The sequence below is a fragment of the Heloderma suspectum genome, chromosome 14, assembly GCF_057233095.1.
Source record: "Heloderma suspectum isolate Gila_16-S chromosome 14, 16-S_ref, whole genome shotgun sequence".
Taxonomy (NCBI): Eukaryota; Metazoa; Chordata; class Lepidosauria; order Squamata; family Helodermatidae; genus Heloderma; species Heloderma suspectum.
In genome coordinates this window covers 13,583,463-13,610,377 of record NC_139471.1, presented here as the reverse complement: position 1 = coordinate 13,610,377, position 26,915 = coordinate 13,583,463, and the positions used below count along the sequence as shown (strand labels likewise).

Below are 26,915 nucleotides of genomic sequence, written 5' to 3'. Positions count from 1 at the left end.
GCAAGTGCCGATTCAACAATTTTTGAATTGTTTCCTGCATGTAGTAAACTAGAAGTGTAAGGAGAGAGCAATCCTAAACCTCTCTAATATTCTCATTTTCTACATGCAAGGAGATTGGTTGGTTGATTACTTCAGCAAGCATGTGGGATGCTATAGATTCCTGTATTGGGCATTGGGTTGGTCTAGATAACCTCTGAGGTCTATTTTAACTCTAAAATCCTATGGTTCCAAAAATTAGCACATCAGAGAGAGATTTAGCACAGCCCTCTCTCTGATGTCCTAGTTCAGAGTTGGGCAGATTTCAGGCTTGTGGGAGCTATTTTGCTTTTTTACTAAAACCTCAAGGTCTACCCACCAGAGCCAGTTACAAAATGGTGGCTCAGGGAGCAGAGTCAGTTAACTATCATCAGTTATGAAGCATACACAGGAATATATACAGATTTAAGCTAGCAAAGATCAGAAATTTTTTAATGAGCTTCCACCACGCACTGAAAACTTGGTTATTCAGGCAGGCATTTGGGGTGGGTTAGGGTATTTTTAAATAATGTTTAATGTGTAATTTTACTGTTTTAAATTGTACTGTTGTACATTGCCCAGAGTGGGCAGGTGACCAGCCAGATGGGCGATTAAGAAGGTAGGTAGGTAGGTAGGTAGGTAGGTAGATAGATAGATAGATAGATAGATAGATAGATAGATAGATAGATAGAATATCACAACACCATAAAATTGGCCAGCAGAGCTGAACAAAGACCTGGTCGGGGGGAAACAAAAACAATTAGTACTCCTGCTTTACAGATGGGGAACATACTAAGTCTGAAAGATGAGCAATTAGCACAAGGCCATCCATGGCAGAAGGTTTTTTCTTTCTTTCTTGCAACATTACTTGCTGTCATTAAAGTACTGGGAGTTCCAAAAAACCCTTGGAGATCTACGGCAAATCAGCCAGAGATCTTCAAGTACATTATCTGCCTGCTCCTGCTCTAGTTTTCTATGTGCAAAAAAATTGGTAGCTGGGGAACATTCAAAAACATGAGTCCTTCCCAGGAAATAAACACACACACACACACACACACACACACACACTGAATTCTCTGAACATGCCCAATTTCTTGTGCAAGATCAACTTGTCAGATGCAGTGCTATCATTTTCTAGTTGGGGGGAAATCATTTTGACCCCATCTTGGTTCACTGTTTCCTGGAATGACCAAAGTAGAAATTATTCTCTGGCTTATCCAAATGCAACAGCTCCAGATCAGCATTTGTTCTTATTACTGAACGTAACTTTATGTACTAAAATTGTTGTCTTCTCCCTGATCATGTAAATTAAGTAATAAATACATCCTTTGGATGACTGGAACTAATGGAAGCACAAGACGTGACTGAAAATGAATGCACTGCATTTGAGAAGTTTGTTAAATAGAGTTGTGCAAAACAGGAAGACAAGAAGGATGTCAATGTAGTTTTGTTGTTGTTGTTCAGTCTTTAAGTCGTGTCCGACTCTTTGTGACCCCGTAAAACCTAAGTCTTAGTGAAATGGATGTGACTGTGAAACTTTTTTTTTCATTTTTTTTTTTCCAGCAAGGGCAACCCTTCTCAACCTTCAGCCTTCCTCCTAATTTCTGTTTCCAGAGTAATCACTGCCCCCTTCCTCCACTGGCAATCTGAGGTGTTACAGCCCAGAATCTCAGCTCCTTACTCTGCATAACAGCTGCATGGGATTCAAAAAAAGCTGGGTGGGGTGGGTTACAAAAGTCAGGGGCATGCTGATAGGGCAGGAGTGATGTTTCCCCCTTCTCAGAAGCTGTGATGGAGGAGAGGTGGGAAATATCTTTTCCCTTTAGGTTTGGAGAATCAGCACAGTTTTGGTAAACCAGTGGTATGTTACAAGTCAGTTCAGCTTGGGGTAGCACGCATGAGAATGAGGGGGAACATTATAGAAAGGCTGTGTGATCTGCAACAAAATTTTGCACTCTGTGAGTGAAATGGTCTCCCATCCAGATGTGGCTTTGCTCAAGAGAGTGTGTGGTCTTCTGGTTTGGGAGGTAGTGGGTAGGGACATTATGATAAATTAGTTTCAGTTCATTTCTGATCAGGATTTACCCAGCTCGCACCTTTTGGATCCAACACAGACTCAGACACAGTCTGCAGTTGAAGTCCATCTATTTTCGAGTTTGCAGTGTGATTCACAGACACACCCCTTTCTTTCAACAGCACATGTACACTTGAAAAAAGCGTATGAAAAAATGCATACTTTTGGAAAATGCGCACAGATACGCTTTAATTGGTGGGAGAAGAATGCATACATTTCAAAGATGTGCACAATTGATGCATACGATTGGAAAAATGCACTTCATGCGAAAAGAAACAAATAAAGCTCATTATCTGATACGTACTCAAGTCAGAATGGAATTTGGAGAACTTTGGCAAGCTCATATTTTGCTGATTCGCACATCCCTCATGGTGGGGTTGGACCAGATTGGAGGTCGTTTGCTTTTCATATAGCGCAGCCCATAATGATCCCTCTGCTCATAGCAATTGCATTATCTCTCTTTTTTTTCTTCTTCTTCTTCATCAAATGCTCATTATCCTTACTAGCTTAAGAAACACACCTGCACCCTTTCAAGATCTCAGTTGATATATGGGGCTTCTCTTAAATATCAGCCCCCATTTTATATCTCAGCCCTTGCGAAACTAATGTACACACCCGCTTGCTTTAATCGATTCGCGGTAACAATGGAATCATAGTGGAGAGAAAGGGAGACAAGTGGGTTCATTTTGTCGTGCTTGTTTGGCCGCTAATTGGGCATGGAACCCAATTAGTGCTAATGTTTCAATTAGCACTGTCAAGATGGCATGTAAAAAGGGGAGGGGATTGCTGCTGAAGAAACCAAGCTTAATTGTAGACACTGTTAGGAGTCAGGTGGGTATTTTCGCTGGCTGTTTTTCACCCAGTCTCTTGACACCATGACCAGCTGTTGATCTTTGCACCATGTCTTCTTTGTCATTTATTTATTTTATTTCAGGGATCTGTGCTCTAAGTGGTCTTGCAAAGAATTTAAAATCACCATAAAACACATTAAAGCAACTCCACAATATATTAGGGGTGGGACTGTCACTCAGTGCTAGAGCCCCTGCTTTGCATGCAGATGGTCCCAGGTTCAATCCCCAGCATCTCCAGGTAGGGCTAGGAAAGATTCCTGCCTGAAACCCCGGAGAGCTGCTGTTAGTATTGTGACAATTGTATTGTGCCTATACAGTATTGTGCCGAGAATACTAGGCCAGGTAAAGCAATGGTCTGACCCCTATAAGGCAGTTCCCTATGTAAAAGAGCCATGTAAATGTGGTCAGCAGAAATAAAGACAACCACAAAGCAATGTAAAGGCTTCTCTTTCTGTTTTGCAGCCTTAGTTTTAATTTTTTTATGTTTGCGGTTTCTTAATTAACATCTCCTTTACATTATGTATTCAGTAAAGGTGATCTTTATTTTTATTTTTTAAAGCAATTTACAGAAGATAAATTGGTAACTTGGCAAAGATATACGCATTCTCCAACACAGTCTTGTAGGTTGTTAATTCCACTCTTCCCCAATCCACACATCTGTGCTAGGTTAAAAAGTTGTTTTATTGTTCTTAGCCTTGGTACTTGGTGAATGTTTGAAAGCAGTTTCTCCATATAGAATACATTTTTGTGCATGCTTTTCCTTAGCAAACTCAGTTCATTATTTGCGAATGACATCCCAGAATTTGGAAAATTATGGGCATCACTGTATAACTGCATTGTGGTTCACATGTAGGCTCAGGAAATGCCAGACTGGGAAGTTTGCATTGAAATGCAACAAAGCACATTTCTCACCCATTGTGCAGCCAAGTGCCACCACCACATAACCCTTCCTCCTCACCCACTAGTCACCTGGGGGCACCTGAAGCAGTTGCTGAAAATCTTAGAGTATGGACAGGCACCTGTGGACATGAGCCATCCCTCAGGTGTCCCAGTCCCAAGGGCTTTGAAGTTCAAAACCAGCACTTTGAATCTATCCCAGAAATGAACTCGGATCCAGTGCAGCTGATGAAGCACAGGTATCACACAATCATTGGGTTGTATACAATGTTAGTCCTACTTTGAGTAGACCCATTGAAATGAATGGGACTTATATTAGTCATGATGGTTCTACTCTAAGTAGGACTAACATTAGATATGACCCGTAACACCCACTTAACAGCCTTGCAGTTGCATTTTTAAGGAACTGCAGTTTCTGAATTGTCTTCAAAGGCAGCCCCATGTATAATGCATTACAGGAGTCTATTCTGAAGGTTACCAGGGCACGGATCGTCGACAGCATTACATGCCCTGCCTTAATGACCCCAATAATAACGATGGGTTGTTTCCGCAATCTATAATCCTTTTGTTAAATAGAGGCAGGCAAAGTCACGGTCGTGCTCAGCGTTAGAAATATTAAAACTCTACACCTAGGTGATCCAAATTCTGTTTAAACATCTCCCTTAAAAAAAAAAAAAACTAAACTAAACAGGAGAGTCTTAAAGCAAAAGCATTATTAAACCAGAGCATTTCAACACTGTATTCACCCAGATGGTTTTAAGATAAGGTCCAAATACTGGGCAGTTATTGAGAGAAGGTGTTTTGTTTTTTAAAGGTGGGGGCTATGCAAATGGAAACTGTAGGCTGATACTTTATTATGAAAACTGTGGGGGGGGGGAAGCCAGGGGATAGAGGAGAAAAAGGTGGACTTCAGAATGGATGGTGGAGGGCTGGTATTTCTGGCATTTACAATAGGCAAGGTGTCAATAAAGTGTTCTGCATGTTTTTCTTTAGGTGGAATCGTTGAGGGAGTTAATTCAGACTGGGAAGCTGACACCTCAGGACCAGCTAAAGGTACCACAGGCCTTTTCTGTCTGCTTGAATGAATGTAGCTCCTTTTCTGAGTAGATCCTGTGGTTTGCAGGAAATATTGAATGGAGGAGGTAGATGAGGAGGAGGATTGGGAAAGGACCAGAAGAGGAAGGGCTCAGCTCGCTGGTGGTCAATCTGGGGGGATCCCCCTCCCACACACATATCACAGCTCACCCTATTCAGCAAGGTCTCCTATGTAACATTTTAAGGGGACCGGAGGGGCTCCCATGGGAAGGAGGAGGCAGGGAAGTCCCATTTCCACGAGAGCATTTGATCCAGCATAAATCTGGATCCAATCTATTATTATCCATTGGATCCAATCCATTATTATTCAGTGGGATCTGCAACAGAATGTTGCAGTATGGAGGGCTTCTGTTCAGTGTTTGACCTGCTCCAGTCCATTCTCCCACCGACCTTGTTTTTCATTTCTTCCTCCAACAGTGAATCAGCATTCCATGGTAACTGAGCATGTGCAGTCTGTATTGGGCTGTTTTTTTCTCCTAAATGTTATGCTTCTGCACACGTTGGGGTTTCTCAAAGCCTACTGATAACTCACTGTTGTGCATGGGTGTTTCCACTTTGGCTACATAAGCAACGGCACTCACATCTTGAACACTGGAAATAGAGGGAATGATGTTTGTTATTAACCGGTGAGAACTTGTCTTCCAGGCACAATTCAAGGAACTAATTCTGACTGATAAACCTCAAACAATTCGGGGCATTCCTACTTGACAGGCAATCTAAGCATTCCAAAAAAGCTTGTGTGGGATCCCATGTTTAAATGCTGCCCATCTTTGTGTGTGGAAAGCTAGCATGTCAGGGAAAAGGGCTCTAGATTAATATTTGACAGCATCTTGAAGAACACTCAGAAATTAACCTCTTTTAGCACATGGCTTAAATAGAAACATAACCATAGAACCATAGAATCATAGGGCTGGAAGGGGCCTACAAGACCATCGAGTCCAGCCCCCTGTTCAGTGCAGGAAGCCTGATTCCCAGGCGGTCTCCCATCCAAGTACTTACCAGGGCTGATGCTGCTTAGCGTCCAACATCAGACAAGGTCGGGCGCATCCAGCCCTTTGCTCGCCATGTGTAAGCAACATCCATGTGAAAACTTCACCATGGGAGAATGGCTGGGAGAATTCACCACAAGGTGTTTCTCATATCATTTGCATAGTAGCGGAAATGCAGTCTTGTTGCAGCAGCACCAGAGTAGAGTTTTTCAAATTTAAGGATGCCGCCCGTGACTGTAATTGTCCCATCCCATTCCAGTGATGGGACAATTGGTCACTCAGAATTCTCTGCCTCTTCCAATATCGCTGTCCACTGTAGGGGTTTGCAAGGCTAAAGGAAGCCCAAGATGCTCTAGAGCAGGCGTACCTGCAGGCCCGAGATGAGCACCGGCAGCTGCAGAACCACCAGAAACCTGTGGGAGTGCTGGGAGACTTTGACCCCAATCGGTACGTATGTAGCACACAGGCTGATCATGCTAGAAGGGATCTCCCAAAGTCGTCATAAGGAGAGACCGAAAAAGGTTCGTGGATGAAGAAGCAGAACACACCAATTGTAATGGTTAGTCTTTCAGCGGATTCATTCCTAGCATGCCAGTGGGGCCAGGCCTGTGTCATATCAAGTACCTTCAGCCCACCCTCTTTTTGGAGAGGGAGGTGGGACTGCTTTTGAGCATCCCATCTGATAATAGCATAGGAAGAGTCCTGCAGGATCAGACCAAAGGCCTATTTCATCCAGCATCCTGGATGAGGCAATGCCAAGACACTTGGGGCATTTTTTTGCGGGGGGGGGGATAAAGGCAGGGGACAGGATAGGATGCATGATGTGGGGAAGCTAAATAGAGACTCTCCCCCCTCCTCTTCTGATAGCACTAGAGCTCAGGGTGACTCAATGAAATTGTTGTAGGCCTCAAACCTTCACACCAAGCATTTGTTTTGAGTACCAGAACTGAATGGAGCTCACAGTCCTTCCATGCACAAATCCACAGCTGGTTACCGCAACCTTCCTTTGTTTCAGCAGTATAATTTAGGGCAGGGTGATGGTGGGGAGACATTTTGTTGCTGCTGTTGTTAAATAATAGAAGTGAGAAGTCCTTGCTGATCCACTGCGGATCACCCAGAGATCTACCAGTAGACCCAGATCTGCCTTCTAACTTAACTTCTGAAATGAATTGTCACAAGATATGAAGATGGTCACTAGCGCAGATGGGGATTAGAGAAATTCATGGAGGAGGGTCTGTCAATGGCTATCAGCATGGTAGCGAAGTGAAACCTCCACCTTTAGAGGCAGTATACCTGTAAGTACCAGATGCTGGGGGCAACAAGAAGGAGGGCTAATGCCTTGATACCCTGGTTGTGGGCATCCCAGAAGCATCCAGCTGGCCACTGAGGGGAAAAAGAGTGCTGGTCTACGTGGACCATCTAGTCTGATCCATAGGCTTGTCTTACATTCTTAAACTTCAGCTGTTCCTCTTTCACTTTCCCCCCATGTATTTTCTCCCCATGTATTTTTTTCCCCTCCAGAAGGGAATGGTTGTGGAATTAGGTGATGCTAATTGAGACTGTTGAGTTGGCTTGCTCCGTGGGATGTCACTGCCTCAGCCTCCTCTTCTCTTTGTTGTGCCGGCGGTTTTCCAGAGCGGTGGAAGGAGAGATCTTCCAACTGGAGATGCGCTTGGAGGAGCTGAAGGAGGGGATCGAATGGGCTGCATGGAACCAGCCAGCTGCTCGGGACAGCTCCGAGGCAACCGCTGTCGCATGTCCCCTACCTTTCCCGACACTTGTTTCCAAAGCACAGATGGGATCACCGACGCCATCTCTTCAAGCCCCAATCCCAGCCGTCCGCACACCCTACCCTGAGGTTGAATGCCATGCTATTACTTTTACAGTCTTTTCTTGAGTGAGGGAGTGGTCGAAAGGATTTCTTATAAAGGGAATTGTAGAACCATAGAGCTGGAAGAGATCTTGGAGGTCACCTAGTCACTGCAAGCACACAGCCATGTGCTGTGTTATCTGCATCCATTACATCGAGAGGCCTACACCATTCTGAGGCAATTGAAATCTTGGCCTATCAGATCAAAAGTCTTGGGCCCAAGTTTGAGTGGCCTTTGGTAAAGTGCCCTCTGGTGGTGGCCTCTTCCTATGTGGGTGAGTCCTCGGGGACTTAGCTAGTGGTAGCAGCCAGGTAAAACCGGGGGGGGGGGCTGCCATTTTAATTTCCCAGAATGCACCGCCTTCCTTGGAACAATGCTATGTCAGGGGCATTGTAGGAGATTAAAATGGCTCTTGTTGGAACCAGCCACTCAATGGTGATCCTGCTCAATGCAAGAATCTTGCAAGGACAGAATCCATGACCGATGGCTGTCTGGCCTCTAGGGATGTTGGAGAAATCCACAATGGAACCAAATGGGTTTGGATTTTTATGAATCAGACTGGTGGATTCCACAGTGGACCAGCTTCCCCACTGTTGGGTGGATTCTGCAGACTTGCAGACTGTTTTTTTTCTAACTTTCCCGAATTTTGCGCAAATTTTGGGGTGGCAAAATACACAAAATAAAAGAACCTGGGCAAAAATGTGCATTTCCCCCATAGGCTAAAGCATGAAAATGCACCTTTGAGGGGAACCTGCACATTTTTGCAAGTTTTAAAATGCGCATTTGCATAAATATCAATGTGTGCACATTCGGGAACGAAAAAGAAATCCGATTGACAGAGCAGGTTTTATACAATCCATAAATCCCTGCTAGCCACAGACTAAATGTCCCCGGTGAAGGAAAGCCCTGCACTTCCCAAGGCAGTCTGTTCTTCTGCCAAACAGCTCTTACCTTTAGGACGTTTCTCTTAAGTTTCAGCCAAGATTTCCTTTCTTGCCATTTCCACCCATTCCTTAGCTTTAGAGGTCTCCTCCCAATGCTGACACATGCACACCCTGATCAGGACTCCAAGATGGTGGCACTTAAATAAATACCTGCCTAGCACCGTTCAGGGTTTCTCATTCATGCGATTGCTTGCTAGGCCCCCTTCCCCTTTGTGGTCACGAAGACCCCACCATGCAACCGTCTGAAAAGGGATGCTCATCAGCTCCCGTCATGAACGCGTGCGTTTCTAAATGATGGGGGGAACCTACGTGCAGAGAGGAGACTCCCTGGTACAACATGCGTTCCCCAATGTTTCTGGTGGGCAGAGCCAATGGGCATGGCTCTGTCTTCCCCCACGTGATTATGCTTTCATGGAAGAGCCTGAAGGAGGGCTCCTGTCTAACTATGGTGATGATCAGTAGCTGGTGGATCAGGCCAATTCTGGTCACTCCAGTTCCCAACCCCTTTCCCTCAAGTATATTTAATCTCTCCAATTATTTATAGGATGTACCTTATCTGGGTCTTCTGTGTGCACCAGTACTCCAGACTGATTCTCACTGGCCATTTGCCGATGTGCCCTAGCACAACTCTAATTTCTGTTTCATTTCAAAAATAAGACAATAAAAACGTCTACGGTGTTACACCGTTTGCCACATTTTTGCTTCTTTTTTCCCCCTTGGAGAGGAATTTAGGGAGGCTTACTTTTGGCGCAGGCCTCACAGGTCTTTGCTGTTTGCTTTTCAGGCCCCTGTTCCCAAGAACGGCCACTGTCGAGCCCAGACGGATGCGGACATGAGCTCTGTCAGCGATGAGACCGAGGAGGAAGGAGGAGGCCTCCCGGAGCCCCTTCAACTCATGCGGCTCCAAGTGGAGAAGGACTTGGATCACCTCCTGGACCAGTAAGTGAATGAGTTTTGCGCATGTCGAGGTGAATAATTTGCACAGGTGCAATCCATGTAGCACACATGTGCAAATGCCTTCTTTTTTTTAGTCTGGTGTGATGTGCATTCTATGGTGTGCAGAAAGTTATATCAGGCACAGAAATCCCCCCCCCAACACACACACACACACACACACACACACACACACACACTCTTGCACACAAGCTGCAAAAGTAGAGGGGAGATTTTGGTGATTTTCATGGGCGTAAGAGGTGACATTCGCCCGCAGAGCCACGGAGCTTTTCCCTCACTAGGATGCCCTGGAGACAGTGTCGTTATCTGTCTGTTTCATTTTCAGACAACAAACACTGTCATTTGTCATCTTGTAAATGGATGAAATCAATCCATATTGCCATTAAGGCCTTGTGCTGTGTTATCTGCATCCGTTCAGTCAGTGATGGAGGGTTAAGATGATGCCATTTTGAGGCAATTGAAATCTTGGCCTATCAGATCAAGAGGCTTGGGCACAAGTTTGAGGGGCCCTGGTTAAGGCTCCCTCTGGTGGTGGGCCTCTTCCTAGGTGGGTGAGCCCTGGGGGACTTAGCTGGTGGTAGCAGTCAGGGAAAATAGGGAGGCTGCCATTTTAATTTCCCAGAATGCACCTCCTCCTTCGGAATGATGCTATGTCAGGGGCATTCCGGGAAATTAAAATGGCAGTTACCAGACCCAGCCACTCAGTGCTGATGGGAGCACCAGAAATATATTTTTGAAGGGGGCCCAGGATAGGCACCCATGAAAGGCACTGGGCCCCCGTCAGCTGTGCAAGGATACCACATGCTGGCCCCAGGCCTTCTCAGGATATATTGAATTGTTCAAATATTCCAGCAGTATGCACCATGGGCTAAACTGGGGAGAATAACCAAACATCCTAGCAACAGCTCCCTTTTCTGTCAACGTTTGTTTGTTTATTACGTTATTTATATCCTTCAGGATAGAAATCCTTTCGAAGTAACCTCAAAAGGCACTTTTAAAAAACACAATACACAATATCAACATATAACACATGAGTTTGGAATGTATGCAGTTCACAGCTTGCCTCACCGTTGGCTATACTGGCTAGTTGCCATCCAACAAAGGCTACGAGTTCCCACCCCTGATAGAATAAGTCATCAGGACTTCCCAGGGGACAGCTGTTGACAGCTGGCTCTGTGGGAGGGAAAGGACAGTCCAGCTGGACAGAGCAGGCAACAAGGCAGTCTAATGTTATACTGACCTCAGCCTCAAAAATTCTTACAACTCTGGGGGGATAGAAATACATGTGTTGTTGTCAAATTGGTCTAATACCCCCCACCCCCACCCCCAAGTGGTTGACTCCAGCTAATAATTTCTGATCACGATTCTCAGATTACAGATAAGGTGGTTTTGTGCAGCTGCAAAGTTTTAGTAAAATAATACTGTTCCGCCAGCCTGATACTCTGGGGTTATCTTAGGTCTCTGTTTCAATTTTTGTGTCATCATGTATGCCAGGGGCCCTCAGTGCAGCACCTGTGAGCACCATGGCACCCCCAGGACCCCCAGTGGTGCCCACAAAACTCTCCCCTCCCTGCCCCCTTCACAAAAATTGTTTGAAGAAAAGCCTTGGAAAATGTTGGGGCAATCTTTCTCTCCCTTTCTAGCCTCTAGCCTTTCTAGCCTCTAGCTGCCAGCCTCTAGCCTCACTATTCCCCACTCCTCTTTAGCTTACTGTTTGCTCCCTAATAGCTTCTAGCCTTGCTCTTTCTCTCCCCTCTACCCCATTGCCTTGCTATTTCCCCCTCTCTCCCTCCCAGTCTTTAGCCTTGCTCTTTCTCTCCCCTCTCCTGCTTTGCGTTGCTTTTCCCCTTCCCTCCCAGCCTCTAGCCTCACTATGCCCCCCTCCTCTTTAGCTTCTGTTTCCTCCCTCCCAGCCTCTGGCCTTGCTCTTTCTCTCCCCTGTACCCCATTGCCTTGCTATTTCCCCCTCTCTCCCAGCTTCTAGCCTCGCTATTCCCCCCTCCTCTTTAGCTTACTGTTTTTTCACAAGGCTAAAAGATACGACGTTGGAAGATGAGCCCCTCAGGTCAGAAGGTGTCCAAAATACTACTGGGGAAGAGCAGAGGGAATTTCCAAATAGCACCAGAAAGAGTGAAGCGGCTGGGCCAAAGCCGAAAGGACACTCAGCTGTGGATGTGTCTGGTGGTGAAAAGAAAGTCTGATGCTGTAAAGAACAATATTGTTTAGGAACCTGGAATGTAAGATCAATGAATCAAGGCAAGCGGGAGGTGGTCAGACATGAGATGGCAAGATTGAACATCGACATCTTGGGAATCAGCGAACTAAAATGGACAGGCATGGGCGAATTTAATTCAGGCGACCATTATATCTACTACTGTGGGCAACAATCCCTTAGATGGAGTAGCACTCATAGTCAACAAAAGGGTGGGAAAAGCAGGACTGGGGTACAGTCTCAAAAATGATAGAATGATCTCAGTATGAATCCAAGGCAAACCATCCAACATCACAGTAATTCAAGTCTATGCCCCAACCACTGATGCCGAAGAAGCTGAGGTTGATCTGTTCTATGAAGACCTACGACACCTTCTAGAACTAACACCAAAAAAAGATGTCCTTTTCATCATAGGGGATTGGAATGCTAAAGTAAGAAGTCAAGAAATCACCGGGATAACAGGCAAGCATGTCCTTGATGTACAAAATGAAGCAGGACAAAAGCTAATAGAGTTTTGCCAAGAGAACACGCTGATCATAGCAAACACTCTTTTCCAACAGCACAAGAGGCGACTCTACACATGGACGTCACCAGATGGTCAATATCGAAAACAGATTGATGATGTCCTTTGCAACCAAAGGTGGAGAAGCTCTATACAGTCAGTCAAAACAAGACCTGGAGCTGACTGTGGCTCAGATCATGAGCTTCTTATCGCAAAATCGGCTGAAATTGAAGAATGTAGGGAAAACCACTAAACCATTCAGGTATGACCTAGAACATATCCCTTATGAATATACAGTGGAGGTGAGGAATAGATTTAAGGGATTAGACCCGATAGAGTGCTTGAGGAACTATGGATGGAGATCCGTAACATTGTTCAGGAGGCAGCAACTCAATCCATCCCAAAGAAAAAGAAATGCAAGAAAGCAAAGTGGCTGTCTGATGAGGCTTTACAAGTAGCCGAGGAAAGAAGGAAAGCGAAAAGCAGGGGAGAAAGGGGAAGATATACCCAACTGAATGCAGATTTCCAGAGAATAGCAAGGAGAGACAAGAAGGCCTTCTTAAATGAACAATGCAAAGAAATCGAGGAAAACAATAGTATGGGAAAGACTAGAGATCTCTTCAAGAAAATTGGAGATATCAAGGGAAAGTTTTGTGCAAAGACGGGCATGATAAAGGACAAAGAAGGCAGGGACCTAACAGAAGCAGATGAGATTAAGAACAGGTGGAAAGAATACACAGAAGAATTATACAGGAAAGATCTTAACGTCCCTGATAGCCATGATAGTGTGGTCACTGAACTTGAGCCAGTCATCCTCGAGAGTGAAGTCAAGTGGGCCTTAGCAAGCATTACTAACAACAAAGCTAGCGGAGATGACAGTATTCCAGCTGAGCTATTTAAAATCCTAAAAGATGATGCTGTTAAAGTGCTGCACTCAATATGCCAACAAATTTGGAACACTCAACAATAGCCACAAGACTGGAAAAGGTCAGTTTACATTCCAATTCCAAAGAAGGGCAATGCCAAAGAGTGTTCAAACTACCGTACAATTGTGCTCATTTCACTTGCCAGCAAGGTGATGCTCAAAATCCTACAAGCTAGGCTTCAGCAGCATGTGAACCGAGAACTACCAGAAGTACAAGCTGGGTTTCGAAGAGGCAGAAGAACTAGAGATCAAATCACCAACATTCACTGGATCATGGAGAAAGCAAGAGAATTCCAGAAAAGCGTCTATTTCTGCTTCATTGACTATGCTAAAGCCTTTGATTGTGTGGATCACAACAAACTGTGGCAAATTCTTAAAGAGATGGGAGTACCAGACCACCTTACCTGTCTCCTGAGAAAGCTGTATGAGGGACAAGAAGCAACAGTAAGAACCGGACATGGAACAACCGATTGGTTTAAAATTGGGCAAGGAGTACAACAAGGCTATATATTGTCATCCTGCTTATTTAACTTATATGCAGATTACATCATGAGAAACGCCGGGTTGGATGAATCACAGGTCGGAATTAAGATTGCTGGGAGAATTATCAACAACCTCAGATACGCAGATGATACCACCCTAATGGCAGAAAGCAAAGAGGATCTAAAGAGCCTCTTGTTGAGGGTGAAAGAGGAGAGTGCAAAAGCTGGTTTGAAACTCAACATTAAAAAACTAAGATCATGGCATCCGGCCCCATCACTTCCTGGCATATAGAAGGGGAAGAAATGGAAGCAGTGACAGAAGAAATGGAAGCGGTGACTGTAGCCATGAAATTAAAAGACGCTTGCTCCTTGGGAGGAAAGCTATGGCACACCTAGACAGCATACTAAGAAGCAGAGACATCACCTTGCCGATAAAAGTCCGTCTAATCAAAGCTATGGTTTTCCCAGTAGTAATGTATGGCTGTGAGAGCTGGACTATAAGGAAGGCTGAGCGCCGAAGAATTGATGCTTTTGAACTGTGGTGCTGGAGAAGACTCTTACGAGTCCCCTGGACTGCAAGGAGGTCAAATCAATCAGTCCTAAAGGAAATCAACCCTGAGTGCTCATTGGAAGGACAGATCCTGAAGCTGAAGCTCAGATACTTTGGCCACCTAATGCGAAGAGAAAACTCCGTGGAAAAGACCCTGATGCTGGGAAATATTGAAGGCAAAAGGAGAAGGGGACGGCAAAGGATGAGATGGCTAGATAGTATCACTGATGCAATGAATATGAACTTGAGCACACTGCGGGAGAGAGCGGAGGACAGGAAGGCCTGGTGTGCTATGGTCCATGGGGTCACGAAGAGTCGGGCACAACTTAACTACTGAACAATAACAAGTTTCTATTCTTGCTCTTTCTCTCCCCTTGACACCATTGCCTTGCTATTTCCCCCTCCATCCGGGCCCCCACGGCAGCCATTATGTGACTAGCCACATCCTCCATGGGAGCCATTTTGTGGTGGTGCCCACAGCAGTTTCTCAAATTCCTCAATGTGCCCACAGGTCCAAAAAGGTTGGGTGTAATGTTGTGTGTAAATGTCGTACGTGTAAGGTGCTGATTGGTGATTGTAATAACATTTATCTATCTGTCTAATAATATGGCTACTCCATTTGGTACCAGCTATGGTTTCCAGAGCACTCTTCAAAGGGGCAGCCCCATGTCGCAGTAGTCCAAGTCTGGCTGTCACCCATTCTGCCCATAATACCTTCATTTCGGCCCTCCTGCTTTTTGTGTGTGCCCAGTTTTTCACTGGAGCACCAGAGACCCTCTGCAACTCTAGCCTGCTATAGTCTGCAAGTGAACACTTCAGACCCTCTGCAAAGCAGCCAGATCAGACCTGTGTTAATGGATGGGGATAAAAATGGGGAAAATCCAAAATGGAGGAGGAGATGTTGGGGGCAGAAGCAGGACAGACAGGCAGGCGGATTGGGTCCTACAGAGACAGTCAGAGAGCCATGCAATCCTGCAATGGTGCAAACTCTGCCCACTTTTGACTCCACCCACCATCAGATATGACCTCCCCCAATTGACTTTTCCTATGGGTCAACAACCCAACAACCCTACATGGGGGAGGGAAAGATTTCCCCAAGGTCAGGAAGCAACAGAGGCTGATCTGCTTAACCAGTTGACCAATTCATCTCTTGTCCCCAGCTATAGCAGCTTCAGGTCTTTGCCAGCGGCCATGAGCTTGGAACAGCTGCATTCCAGCAGGCAGAACATCTCCGCAGAGGAAACAGATGGGGCAGCCACTAAGGGTGCTGGGACAAAGGATGGCTCCCTCCAGATGGTGTCTAAAGATAAGAAGACCGCTCTTATCTCCTCCCGTTTGAAGTAAGTCTTCTAGAAGAAGAAACTGTACATCAGCCATACCCTGGAATACCCAAGGCACTGACTCCACCAGTAACAGTGTTCCCCTGACATGTGTGAGCCAATGTAATGTAGTGGGTAGTGTTAGACTTTGCCTGGGGAGACCAAGGTTCAAATCCCCCTTTCACAATAAAATTCGTTGTGTGACATGAGTCAAGCAAGTCTTTTGCAGCCTAACATAATACACAAGGAGACATGAGAAGCTTTGAAGGGGGTGAGGGATCATGGGATCTACATCTCCCATGAACCCCAGTTTCCTTAGATGCTCTGCACATGCTCAGGAGCATCAAAGATGCTTGTGGAACCTGCAGATCAGGACCCCTCCCCCAAAGGCATGTCTCCATACACCAGTGTATTTTCCTTTAGAAACAGACTTTTTTAAACATGTTTTCTTTTTTCGAAAGCAAGATAAGACATTAGATAGCTAAGAAGAAAGCATGCAATCAAAAATGTAAACTGAAAGGCATAATAGGAAAAAGTTGGGGTTTTGCATTAAGGTACTGCCAGTTAGTTAAGTGAGGTCTGTGGGTAGGGGAACAAGGAAAAGAGCAACTGACTTACAGTAACTATAACAGATTAAGGGTTGGATCCAGGTTCTGCTTTCTGTGAGAGAAAGGGCTCTAGTTGAGGAAGGTCCTTCCATCCAATTTTTGGTGATTCCCCCCTTCCCCGCAAACCACAGCTCACTTCATTCAGAAGGGTCTCCTCACTCTCTGGGTTACATTTTCAGGGGGGTTCTGGGGCTGCCATGGGAAGGAGAGGGCAAATAAGTTCACCTCTGCCAACATAGTTGATCCACTGTAAATCTGGATCCAGCTTAATAAAGATATACACATTTGTATTCCAGAGGAACACAGCTTGCTCGAGGGAAGAGCTTTTCAGGATTAATTATACACCAGTATTAAAAAGTAAAATGGTAATTTGGCTCAAAGAGATTATAACTTTTACTTATTATATTGATATCCTAACCTTCCTCCACATTATTCAGGGTGGGGTACGTGGTCCCCACCTTCCATTCTGCTCAACAACCCTGTTATGTTAGGTTAGATTAAAAGAGAGAGACAGAGACTGGCCCAGTGTCACCCAGCCGAGGTTCATAGCTGCGGGGGGATTTGAACTCAGGTCTGCACAGGCTGTATTTGGAGTACTGTGTCCATTTTTGGGAACCACATTTTAAGGTGGACACTGAAAAACTGGAGCACATCCAGAGGAGGACAACTTGGATGGTGAAGGGTCTAGAAATGAATTCCTATGAGGAATGATTGAAACTGAGCAGGGTATGTTTAGCCTGGAGAAAAGAAGATGAAGGGGGAAACATGATAGTGGGCTTCAAAGATCTGAAAGGCCATCATGCAGAAGATGGAGCAGACTTGTTTTCTATGGCTCTGTTGTTTTCAGTGGGTGAAAATCACAGGGAAACAGGTTTTGCTTTGGGAGGTGGTGGGCTCTCCTTTTGCTGGAAGTTTTTAAGCAGAGGGTAGACAGCCATCTATCAGGGATGCTTTAGTTTCAAGATTCTGCATTGTCAATCCTGTACTAAGCAGGAGTGGGGGTGGACTAGTTGACCTCCAGCGCACCTTCCCATTTTAAAATTCTATTATTCCTATCCTGGTCTGACGTTCTGACCGCTACACTGCACCATACTGGCTCGCAAAGACTGTCGGGAGACATTGGCGGAGACACTGCCATGGACATGCCAAGATGTGACTAAAATTAGAAGTGGGGTTTGCTTTTCTAGCCGTGCCTGTTCTGTGGAGTCAGCCCACCAAACAAACATGCCTTTGCATTCTCTCTCTTCCTTCCCCAGAGTAGGACAAAGCTTGCTTTCTTTCTTTCTTTCTTTCTTTCTTTCTTTCTTTCTTTCTTTCTTTTTGCTTTTTGGGACTGTTTTTTTGCACCGCTTGCTAGTCTGAGCTGGCAGGAAAGATGTGGAGGGAGGAACTATGGGAGCAGAATATGGGAGAGGCTGAAAAGAGGAGGAGGGGAGGAATTTGACGGGAAGGAAATGAAAGCTCAGCCTGGAATCTTAAGGGCTGTGGGGGTGGCCGTGAGAGCCAAGTATCAAAGGCTCGCTCTTTTTCTTTCTTCACATGTTGTTTGCTGGAGGCCTGAGGCGGACCGTTTTTCCATCTGATGATCAGGTTTATAACTCTTCCCCTCCCTCCCTTCTTCTGCAAAGGCCTCAAGGACCCCCTTTGCTGGTCAGGCTCATGAAAACACAGCTCTGATTTACAGAGGTTGGAATTCACGGGCCTCCGCATCCCTCACAGGGGATCTGGCAGGGACAGCCTCTCAGGGGCTTGTTAGAAATCCTTCCAGGTTTGGGTCCTTTGCCACTGGAGCTCTTGGAAGACCCCTGGACAGGGCTAAAAATAATAACCACAACAACTTTGCTCCCATCAAATGTGGGAAGCATATGCAAGGGTGCGGAACTGTGGCGTGGGGACTGGGGAGAAATTCAAGAGGAAGGCCAGGAGAAGGACCTTAATTTGGTGGAGGGACCCAAATTAAGAGCCAGGCTGCAGCTTTCTGGTTAATTTTCTTAAATTTCTATCTTTCTGGCAGGGCTCCTGTACCATTTATTTATTTATTTATTTATTCATTCATTCATTCATTACATTTATTTTTTACATTTCTCTATGGCCCAACAGCCAAACTAGAACTACTATCTTGGCTGCCCCTTGGTTTGAGGACACTGTATTGGCTTCTAAGAGCCATTAGCTTGTTGCAACATCAGTTGTTTCCTTGGAACTTCCCAAGAGATAGCCTCAAATCAGGGGCAGCCCTGAAAGAGAGAGGCCATTGAGAGCAAAGCCTTGTGGGTAAACATTTCCCAGAATGCTTCCGGTGCCCTACTTTGTCTTCTTCAAAGCATTGGAACGTCTTTGACCCAAATCTCTTTTTTGGGAAGCTGCAGAAGCTTTGAGGTTCTGAAGTCTGTGTTTTCCCCATTTCTGATAGGGAGCCCCAAGAAAGGGAACCTCCTGGAAGGGCTCCTGTTGGAAAGCTACCAGGAAAGCCCCAGCAGGTGCCCTGTCAAATCCACAGCGTGCCCCCTTCCCGGGTGGAGGGGTCCGTTCCTCAGGAGCCAGCTGAGAAAAGGAGGCCCTCTGCTGCAGTTCATAAGGCAACCTCCAGGAGGCAACAGGAGCTGCTCTCACCCCACAGCAGCATGGCCAGTGTTGCTGGCAGCACTTTTTCTGAACACGTAGCCCAGAAGTCTTTCCAGAAGACCAACACGGCCATGCCCGAGGTAAGTGTTGCTTGGTGTGGTTGGCACTCATGGCATTGCCACTAGGGATGTACGGGTTGTGTAAAATCCATTCTGTCTGTGTTTCGCAGATTTGTCAAGCTCCTTTTGTTCCATCGTCCGCTAATCAAAAGACTCAGATTTCTTCCCACTTCTGAATTTTTCACAAATTTGCGTTTCTGCACATGCAAATTTGTGCAAATTTGCGCTTGCAAAAATGTGCACATCCCCCCAAATGCACATTTTCATGCTTTGGCCTATGTAGAAATGCACATTTTCAGCCATTTTTTTAAAAATGTGTATTTTTCTGTTACTGAATTTGCACAAAATTGCAGAAGGTTAGGAAAATGGTTCACAAGTCCATGGAATCTGCCCGACAGGGGGAAAGCCAGTGCACTGCAGAATCTGTGGTCAGATTCATAAAAATTTGAACTCATTTTGTTCCATTGAGGATTTCTCCGACATCCCTAATTGGCACTGCTTCTTAATAAATTGGGGTGTTTAGGAATTCTGTCACAGATTCAGGTGTTTCCAGTGCTGACAGGTTCCACAATCTGAGAAATTTAACAGTGTGGCCCCACCAGATAAAGGGTTGATCTCAGGTCCTTAGTAATACTGTTGTCAGGAGCCTTGGCAAATTCCAGTTCCCGGGTATCTTTGCCTGGGGACATTCCAGTTGGTAAGGCTTTAGAGCAGTAGCTCCCAACCCAGAGGCTGTTGGACTTCAAGTCCCATCATGCCCAGACAGCATAGCCAGTGGTCGGGGAGGATAGGACTTGCAGTCCAATGACATCTGGGGACCCAAGGTTGGGAAACACTGCTCGAAGTCTAACGAAGGCCCAAGGAGCTGGTGTGTGTCGCCCCCACCCCTTGGTGGAAGGTTTGCTTGGGGAAAAGAGCTTGGGGTGGGCTTTATTATGTTCCCATTGGACATGATCAGGAGCACGATGACAGCTGGAGGTTGGACCAGGACAAGTTTTGAAATGAGCTCATTTGGGCACGGTACAAATCAATTCCAAATTAGCTCATTTTAGGACAACCCATTCCGAATCTATACCAGGGGAGGGGCATCTTCCCTGCCACTGCTTGTGACCCATGAAGCTGGAAAACATTTGTCTATTGTCAGCCAAACCTACCTCGCAAGGTTGGTGTGAGGATCAAATGGGTGGGAAACCATGGGCTCTCTCCCAAGTTGCTTGAAGGTAACGGCATGATAAAAACATAATAGGTCAGTATAGAGCCAGTGTGGTGTAGTGGTTAGAGTGTTGGACTGGGAGCCAGGAGATCTAGGTTCTAGTCCCCACTCAGCCATGGAAGCTCACTGGGTGACTTTGGGCCAGTCATAGACTCTCAGCGCAACCTACCTCACAGGGTTGTTGTTGTGAGGATGAAATGGAGAGGAGGAGGATTATGTACGCCAGCTTGGGTTCCTCAAAGAGGAAAAAAGGTGGGATATAAATGTAATAAATAAATAAAATATAGCACTTTCATTGCTGTCATCACAATACTTTTGGGCAAGAGTCCATGCACGCATCTGGCTCCAGGTGTCAAATCTTCAAGAGATGAAGAGAAATCCAAGTCACAAACATGTATGTGAGAATTGCCCCAGAAATTGTTGGATGATGCCAGCAGTGCTTAGGTCAGCCTCTTCCCTCCATTGCAGGATCCGCGCATTGTGTCCCCAGAGACGGACAGTGGATTTGTTGGGTCAGAAGCCAGCAGGGTCTCCCCTTTGGCACAGATGCCAAAGCATCGGTCATCCCACTTCAGGTATGGAAACTTCCCTTCTCTCCTGTCCTCTCATCCTTATTTTCTCTTCTACCTTTTCTACCTCCTCCCTCTCTCTCTCTCTCTCTCTCTCTCCCCCCCTTGCCCAGATCTTCCTTCCTTCCTCTCCCATTCTTTTGCCCATCTTCTTTATTTCCCTTCCTACTTCTTTTCTTTCTCCCCTTGCTTTTCTTTCATTCCTTTCTCCCATTTTCTCTCTCTCTTTCCCTTCCTACTTCCTTCCTTTCTTCCTTCCTTCCTTTCTTTCCCTTCCTACCACATTCTTTCTCTCTTTCACCCGCCTTTTCCTCTGAACTGCATAAATCCTGCAATTGTGTCCCCCTTTGAGGTGATGATAAACAGGGGGAAATATATGTGAGATATCTGAAGACAAAATTAATTAAGTCAGGAATTATCAGAAGATACAACAATATTTGGGGAGAGAAAAAGAATGAGGGAGGATCTGGAACAAGAAGTCAACAAATTGATGCAAGCTTTGAAGCTTTAAAAAAATGTTGGAAGATCTGATTGTGGATCTCCTGAATTATGTTTGTTTTAGCCCTTCAGTGGCTTAAAACAAAGAATAAGGTTGCAATCGTATATTCAGTTATGTGGGAGTCCACTCCACTGAACCAAATGGAATTTGTTTCTAACTAGACTTGTATAGGATTGCATTGTTAGGCAAATTAATGAAGGATAGATGTATTGCAGATTTTTAGCCTGGATGGCCAGAAATAAAACCTTCAGAGGCAGTATCATTTCCTTTATTTCTAATATCCAGGTTGTGGGTGCCACTCATGCGGTCAAAATCGTATCACCCATGCACATGAAGGAGGTATCAGCAGGCTTGGGGAAACCCCAGGATTTACAGAATTTCAAAAAATATATATTTAGAACAAAAAATCCTAAGGGGAGAGGGGCAAAACAGTATGTTCGGTGGCCACAGTATACTACAGTCAAAGGGAGCGGGGAGAAACAGCAAATATGGGCAGAGGAGACTGGAATGGAGTAACTTGGAAGGGGGTGTGGCTGGCTAGCTGGCTGGAACACTGAACAGGAACACTCTGTGCTTCAAGATTTTCTTACAAGCCCCACTTGTTATACTACTGAATAGTACATGCTAACGACAACTGAAAAAGGGGATAGCTATGAACTTAATCTGGTTATAAGTCTCTCTGAGGAACCTGTTAGGACAAAGCTTTTGGGGGGCCTGACCAGCCCTGACAATCCTTGGGTTCTTATATGGGGTGAATTAGGTGGGGCAATGCTTGGGAAGGCTGGGAGGGAACACACAGCTAAGCAGGAGCTTGAAGACCCACTTGGCGATGCCACGTCTCTGTCTTGTGTCCAGGTCCTGCAGCACGCTGGGAAAACCAGCCGTGGATGACGCGGCCCTCCAGCCAGTGCTGCCGCAGAAGCTGCCTGTGGTGATGGACTTGTTGCCCAGGCACATGGCACCAGAGAGCGGTGCCCAGAGGCACAGCCTGGCCAAAGGACTCCCCTTGCGAATTAGCTCCCCTCCCAGGTGGAGAAACAGCCTCGCCAATGAGATGGAGCCAAGCATGGACAGCTGTGAGTTCCTTGCTTTGAGTGAGTGAGAAGCCCCGTTTCACGCTCCCCACCAGCTTCAGCTGTCCAAAGGTCTCCTGCTCCCTCAAGCATCTGCTGCCCCTTATGCCTGCCTCCCAGAATGCCTCTCGGTGATGCCCCCCCCTCTTTCTTCTTTCAAATACTCCCCTCACCCTCTTACCCTTTCTAGGAAGGTTTTGGCACCATCTTTGTCACCAGCTGTGCAATGGCAGCTTGTGACTCCGGTTACGGAGGGGCGGTGAGTCCATTCAGGGTTTTAGTTACCACCAGCCAGAACTCTAACGGTGCTATCCACAGCACCAAACCCATTTGGGGGATAAGGTTCAGCACCTTCAATAGCACCTTTAGAGTTTGGGCTGGCAGTAAGTAAACCCAGAATGGAATCACCGCCCCTCTGGGACTGGAGTCGCCGGCCGCCACTGCCTCTGTGGGGTGGGTGGCTGACATAACCGCATTTTCTTGCCCTCTTTTTCCAGATCCCTCCCCTCCTTCTGTTATCTCCCCTGAGGGAGAAATTTTTTGTCAGAGAAGGGAAGGGGGACGGGAAGGGGAAGAGAAAAAGAAGGGGAGCGTGTGAGGGAGCGCATGGCGGCAGAGAGAGAAAAGGGGGCGGCAGAGAAAATGGGATGGCCCCACCCACTGCAAGCTCTGCCCCCACCCACTTTGGGCTTCCATGCACCACTGGCTCTCCCCCCCTGCCCCGCCCCTGAAATGCGGCCCTCGACATTGAACACGTTCCCCACCCTTGCTCTAACATGCAAACCTTCACTGTCTGCCTCTGTCTCCCTTTTCACCAGCTCACACCGACTCAGAGGCCGAGGTGCATGGTGAGCTTGCCACGGACAATACTGCCCCTGATGAGATGAGACCTTCGCCGAGTTCCTCTGCCGCTTCCCTCTCCCTGACCCAAACGCGCTGCTCCAGCCTCCTTGACTCCCGCTTAGAGCGAGAGTAAGTGTGCCCTTGGGTGGGGGAATGGTTGACCATTCACTGGGTAGGCCGGAGTGGGCAGACATCAAGCTCAAGGGATCTCTTTGGTATTAGAACTCTGAGATCCACCCACCAGAGCCTGGGGCAAAAGAATGAAAGAATTCTGGGCCCAAGAATGCGTTTTGAGCACCAGCACTGAATAGAGCTCACAATCCTTCTGCACTGTTACCAAATATGCTCCTTTAGACACATGTACAAACCTGATGACTTTTAGGGGTGAAGAGGGGTCACAGTACAAGCCTCCCAGTGGGGTCGCCACAGCGTTAGCCTGCCGCAACCAAAACTGTGGAAAATCTAATTTAAAGGTTCATAGCTTTGTTGCAGCATAACTTTTCAGGGACTACAGTCCATTTTATCAGAGTCCCTCTCCATTTAAAGAACATTTGTCTTTAAGTTGCCAACCCTTAAACCAGATTCATAGAATAGTAGGGTTGGAAGGGGCCTACAAGGCCATCGATTCTATTAGTGCTGTGCTGAAAATTTATCCCACATTTTTTTCAACCATTCTCATTCAATTTGATAGAAGAGAAATTGCTGTCGAAAAGAAATTCAACGGTGCAGAAATTTCAGAGACATTTTCATGGGTTGGGCTTGGGTTTCTTGGGCTTACCTTAATTAGGAGATGGCTGAGGAATGAGCACAAGCGTCCTGTCTTTCATTGTACAATCATCTCTCTGGCAGCCTGTAGCCACCTGAGCTTCCCACACTTCAATTAAAGCCCAGTTTAAGGCACCATGAGGTAATTCCTCCATAGGGCTTTTTTCAGATCAGGACATGCGGGCAGCCTGGGAGGCTGGTTGTGATTAAGTAAGCTCAAACACAACGCAAAAAGCAATTCAACATAAATTCCAAGCTGTCCTGAGAATGAGGCAGAACAATCGAAGAGAGTCGGGAGAGAAAACTTTCCGGAAATTGGAGGACGGATTTTGGCAGAGCATGAACTCCACCTCAACCCTGGAGCAACACCCAACCCTGCCCCCACCTGCATTGTGGTGGATGCAGACTGGGAGCTGGCCTGCCAAGACAGTTGATGCTGTTGCAGCACGAAAACCCCCAAAACCTTTACCAAAAAAGAAAGAAGCTGTGCTGCAATGAGGAGCCCTACCCATGAGAAACTGATGAGAATTTCTCCTCCCCTCTGGAGAACATTGGTGAAATTGTCTCCCAAATTTCTCTGCCCACGAGTCAGGTGGAGAATGTCAAGAGGCCATTTGTGCACAGCTCTAGATTCTATGCCAAAGGTAATGGGCCACCACTGGTTTCCCTGGGCCTCTGGTGGTGTTGCTGTGCCCCGTAGGCCTTTCCTCTTGGGCCAAGGGCAGTAAACATTGCCAAGGATGCCGTTGCTAAGACACCGCTGCCTCTGATGCAACCAGGAAACAAGAATTGTGTTCCAGAATAAGGACATGTCTTTGGATATGGAGAGGGACTGGAAAGTTTGCTGAAGCTCCCGGGGGGATCAGGGGGTGGGTGCACACTATGTCACCTCAAAATGCCTCCACTGTGTGCACGCACACACACACTCGGCCCCATACAATTCTGTGAATCAGGCAGGGCAGTTTCACAAGAGAAGCCTCATCTGGAAGCAGCCAAAGATAACAAAAGCATCAGATAGTATTCAGCACTTCCGGACAAACCTAAAATTCACTTCCAATGTTTTATTGCATCTGTATTACTCCACCACCTTCTGAGATCTAATCATATATGTCATGGTCATGATATTCGCCATATCCCATATTTTTACTAGCCCCCAAAGTACTGGGGTGGCTGGGTGGAGGGAGCATGTCTCCTCTTTCTTCTAAATCCTCCCTCTTCCCCTACCACAGCCCTTCCTCTCCTTTTCTGGAATGTTCTTCAAAGTAAAGAGGTGGTGGCGGGGGAAACCTGGTACAGTTCCTTCAGGGCAAGGAAACTTCAGAAGGCAGCATTTTAACTCTTTTTTTTTTTTAGGAGTACGTTCTCTAAGCTCTGGCAAGCCTGCATTTGACTAGCAGTTTGGGAACTCGACAGCACGCTTAGGAGTTAACTCCAGTGGTCAAAGCATTCCATCTGCACCTGGTTGCACTTTGCAGTTAAATGTGTAAGAACCGTAAACAAGAGGGCCTCCCCGAGAAGTGAGGGCAGCTAGGAATCCCCAACTCCCTCATCTGGCTGATCTGCCCCTGAAATGGTTCAAAATCTTATTCCAAGTTTCATTAGCAGAGCTACCATGATTTCATAGGGATACATAAACAGCACCAAAAAGCACAGGTTGTGGTTGTACTTGCAGAGGAAGTGAGAATCTTGACTTTTTTCAAATACATACATACATACAGGACAAGCTCCTAGTCCTTATGGTTGAGAAGACATATTTATGTATTGTATTATATTTATTGTTTGATGGTTTATGTATTGTATTATATTTATGTATTATGGTTGAGAAGACGTATTTATGTATTGTATTATATTTATACCACCCAGTAGCCGAAGCTTTCTGGGTGGTTCACAATAAGTACTATTTAGAAGTGTGGGGACTGCACCGGTCGGAAACTGCAGAAACTGGGCAGTTTCCATAACACTTCCAGTGGTTTGGGGGTTTGTACCACACTTCATGGGTTTGTATGACTCCCACGACTAGCAAAACCAGAATGAAATTATGCAGAAAAGTTGTAAAATAATGCTTTTGCATAAGGGAGAACATACATGTTCGTTCGGTTTGCGTAGTGTGTACAGTTTGTTGATATTTTTTCCTTCCTTTTTTCGGATTTGGGTAGCCAGATACAGATTGTAACAATACAGCTCTGTTCGCTACCTTTTTTGTGAACCGCCCAGAGAGCTTCGGCTATTGGGCGGTATAGGAATGGAATGGAATGGGATGGATGGATGGATGGATGGATGAATAAAATACCTATTATGATTACCAGTTGTAGTGGCCATCCCTGTTTTTAACTGATCCTGCATGGTTTTATTTTCTTGTCCCCAATCCAGCCAGGCCATTGCGGCTTTGCAGAACGAAGTCTTACAGCTGAGGCAAAGTCTAGAAGAGACCCTCCACTGGCCCTCCGGTCACCCAAAGCTGTCATCTTCCCCGTGTGCCACTAGGCTCCAGATGACATCCCATGGCTGTGCCCGCTTCTCCAGAAGTACCAGTCCGATGGGGTAAGCGATGGATGGGGCCGGCTTTGGGGGCCCCTGGGCAAACTGCTCTTTAGTGGTGTCCTTTCTCTGTCGCTGGCTCCTGGTGGGCTCACCTGGTGGGGGCAGTGGGCGACAGCAGTGGGCATCAGTGCTCCGAGCAATGCAGGGCAGCCTCCACTGTAATTTCCCACAATGCTGTGACATCACTTTATTTCCCAGAATGCCCCTGGCATCACTCCAGGGCATGGTGGGAAATTCAGTTAGACTCAGCTGCTCCATGCTGCTTGGAATGCCAGGCTTGGGGGTGGGGGGGGGAATTAAAGGGAAGCCCAGAGCAGATGTTCTCTCTGTTGCCATCTGCTGCCCACATCATGTGACAGATGCCAGCTTTGAGTACCCACAGCATACTACAGGTTTCTTCAGGGGAAGTCATGACAGATAAAACTAGTATAAACTTGTAGTGT

At 46.2% G+C, this 26,915-nt stretch overlaps 1 protein-coding gene across 1 annotated transcript in view; it reads left to right on the top strand.

Moving 5' to 3' along the window:
* The window catches only part of AKNA (AT-hook transcription factor), a 61,164-nt gene that overhangs the window by 20,985 nt on the left and 13,264 nt on the right, over positions 1-26,915 (top strand). The window contains exons 7-16 of the mRNA XM_084821029.1: positions 4,831-4,890; positions 6,241-6,368; positions 7,557-7,779; positions 9,521-9,675; positions 15,522-15,701; positions 18,699-18,990; positions 20,651-20,757; positions 22,106-22,326; positions 23,142-23,295; positions 26,302-26,472. Of these exons, the coding sequence (XP_084677155.1) occupies positions 4,831-4,890; positions 6,241-6,368; positions 7,557-7,779; positions 9,521-9,675; positions 15,522-15,701; positions 18,699-18,990; positions 20,651-20,757; positions 22,106-22,326; positions 23,142-23,295; positions 26,302-26,472 (1,691 nt within the window). The remainder of the gene's footprint in view (positions 1-4,830; positions 4,891-6,240; positions 6,369-7,556; positions 7,780-9,520; positions 9,676-15,521; positions 15,702-18,698; positions 18,991-20,650; positions 20,758-22,105; positions 22,327-23,141; positions 23,296-26,301; positions 26,473-26,915) is intronic.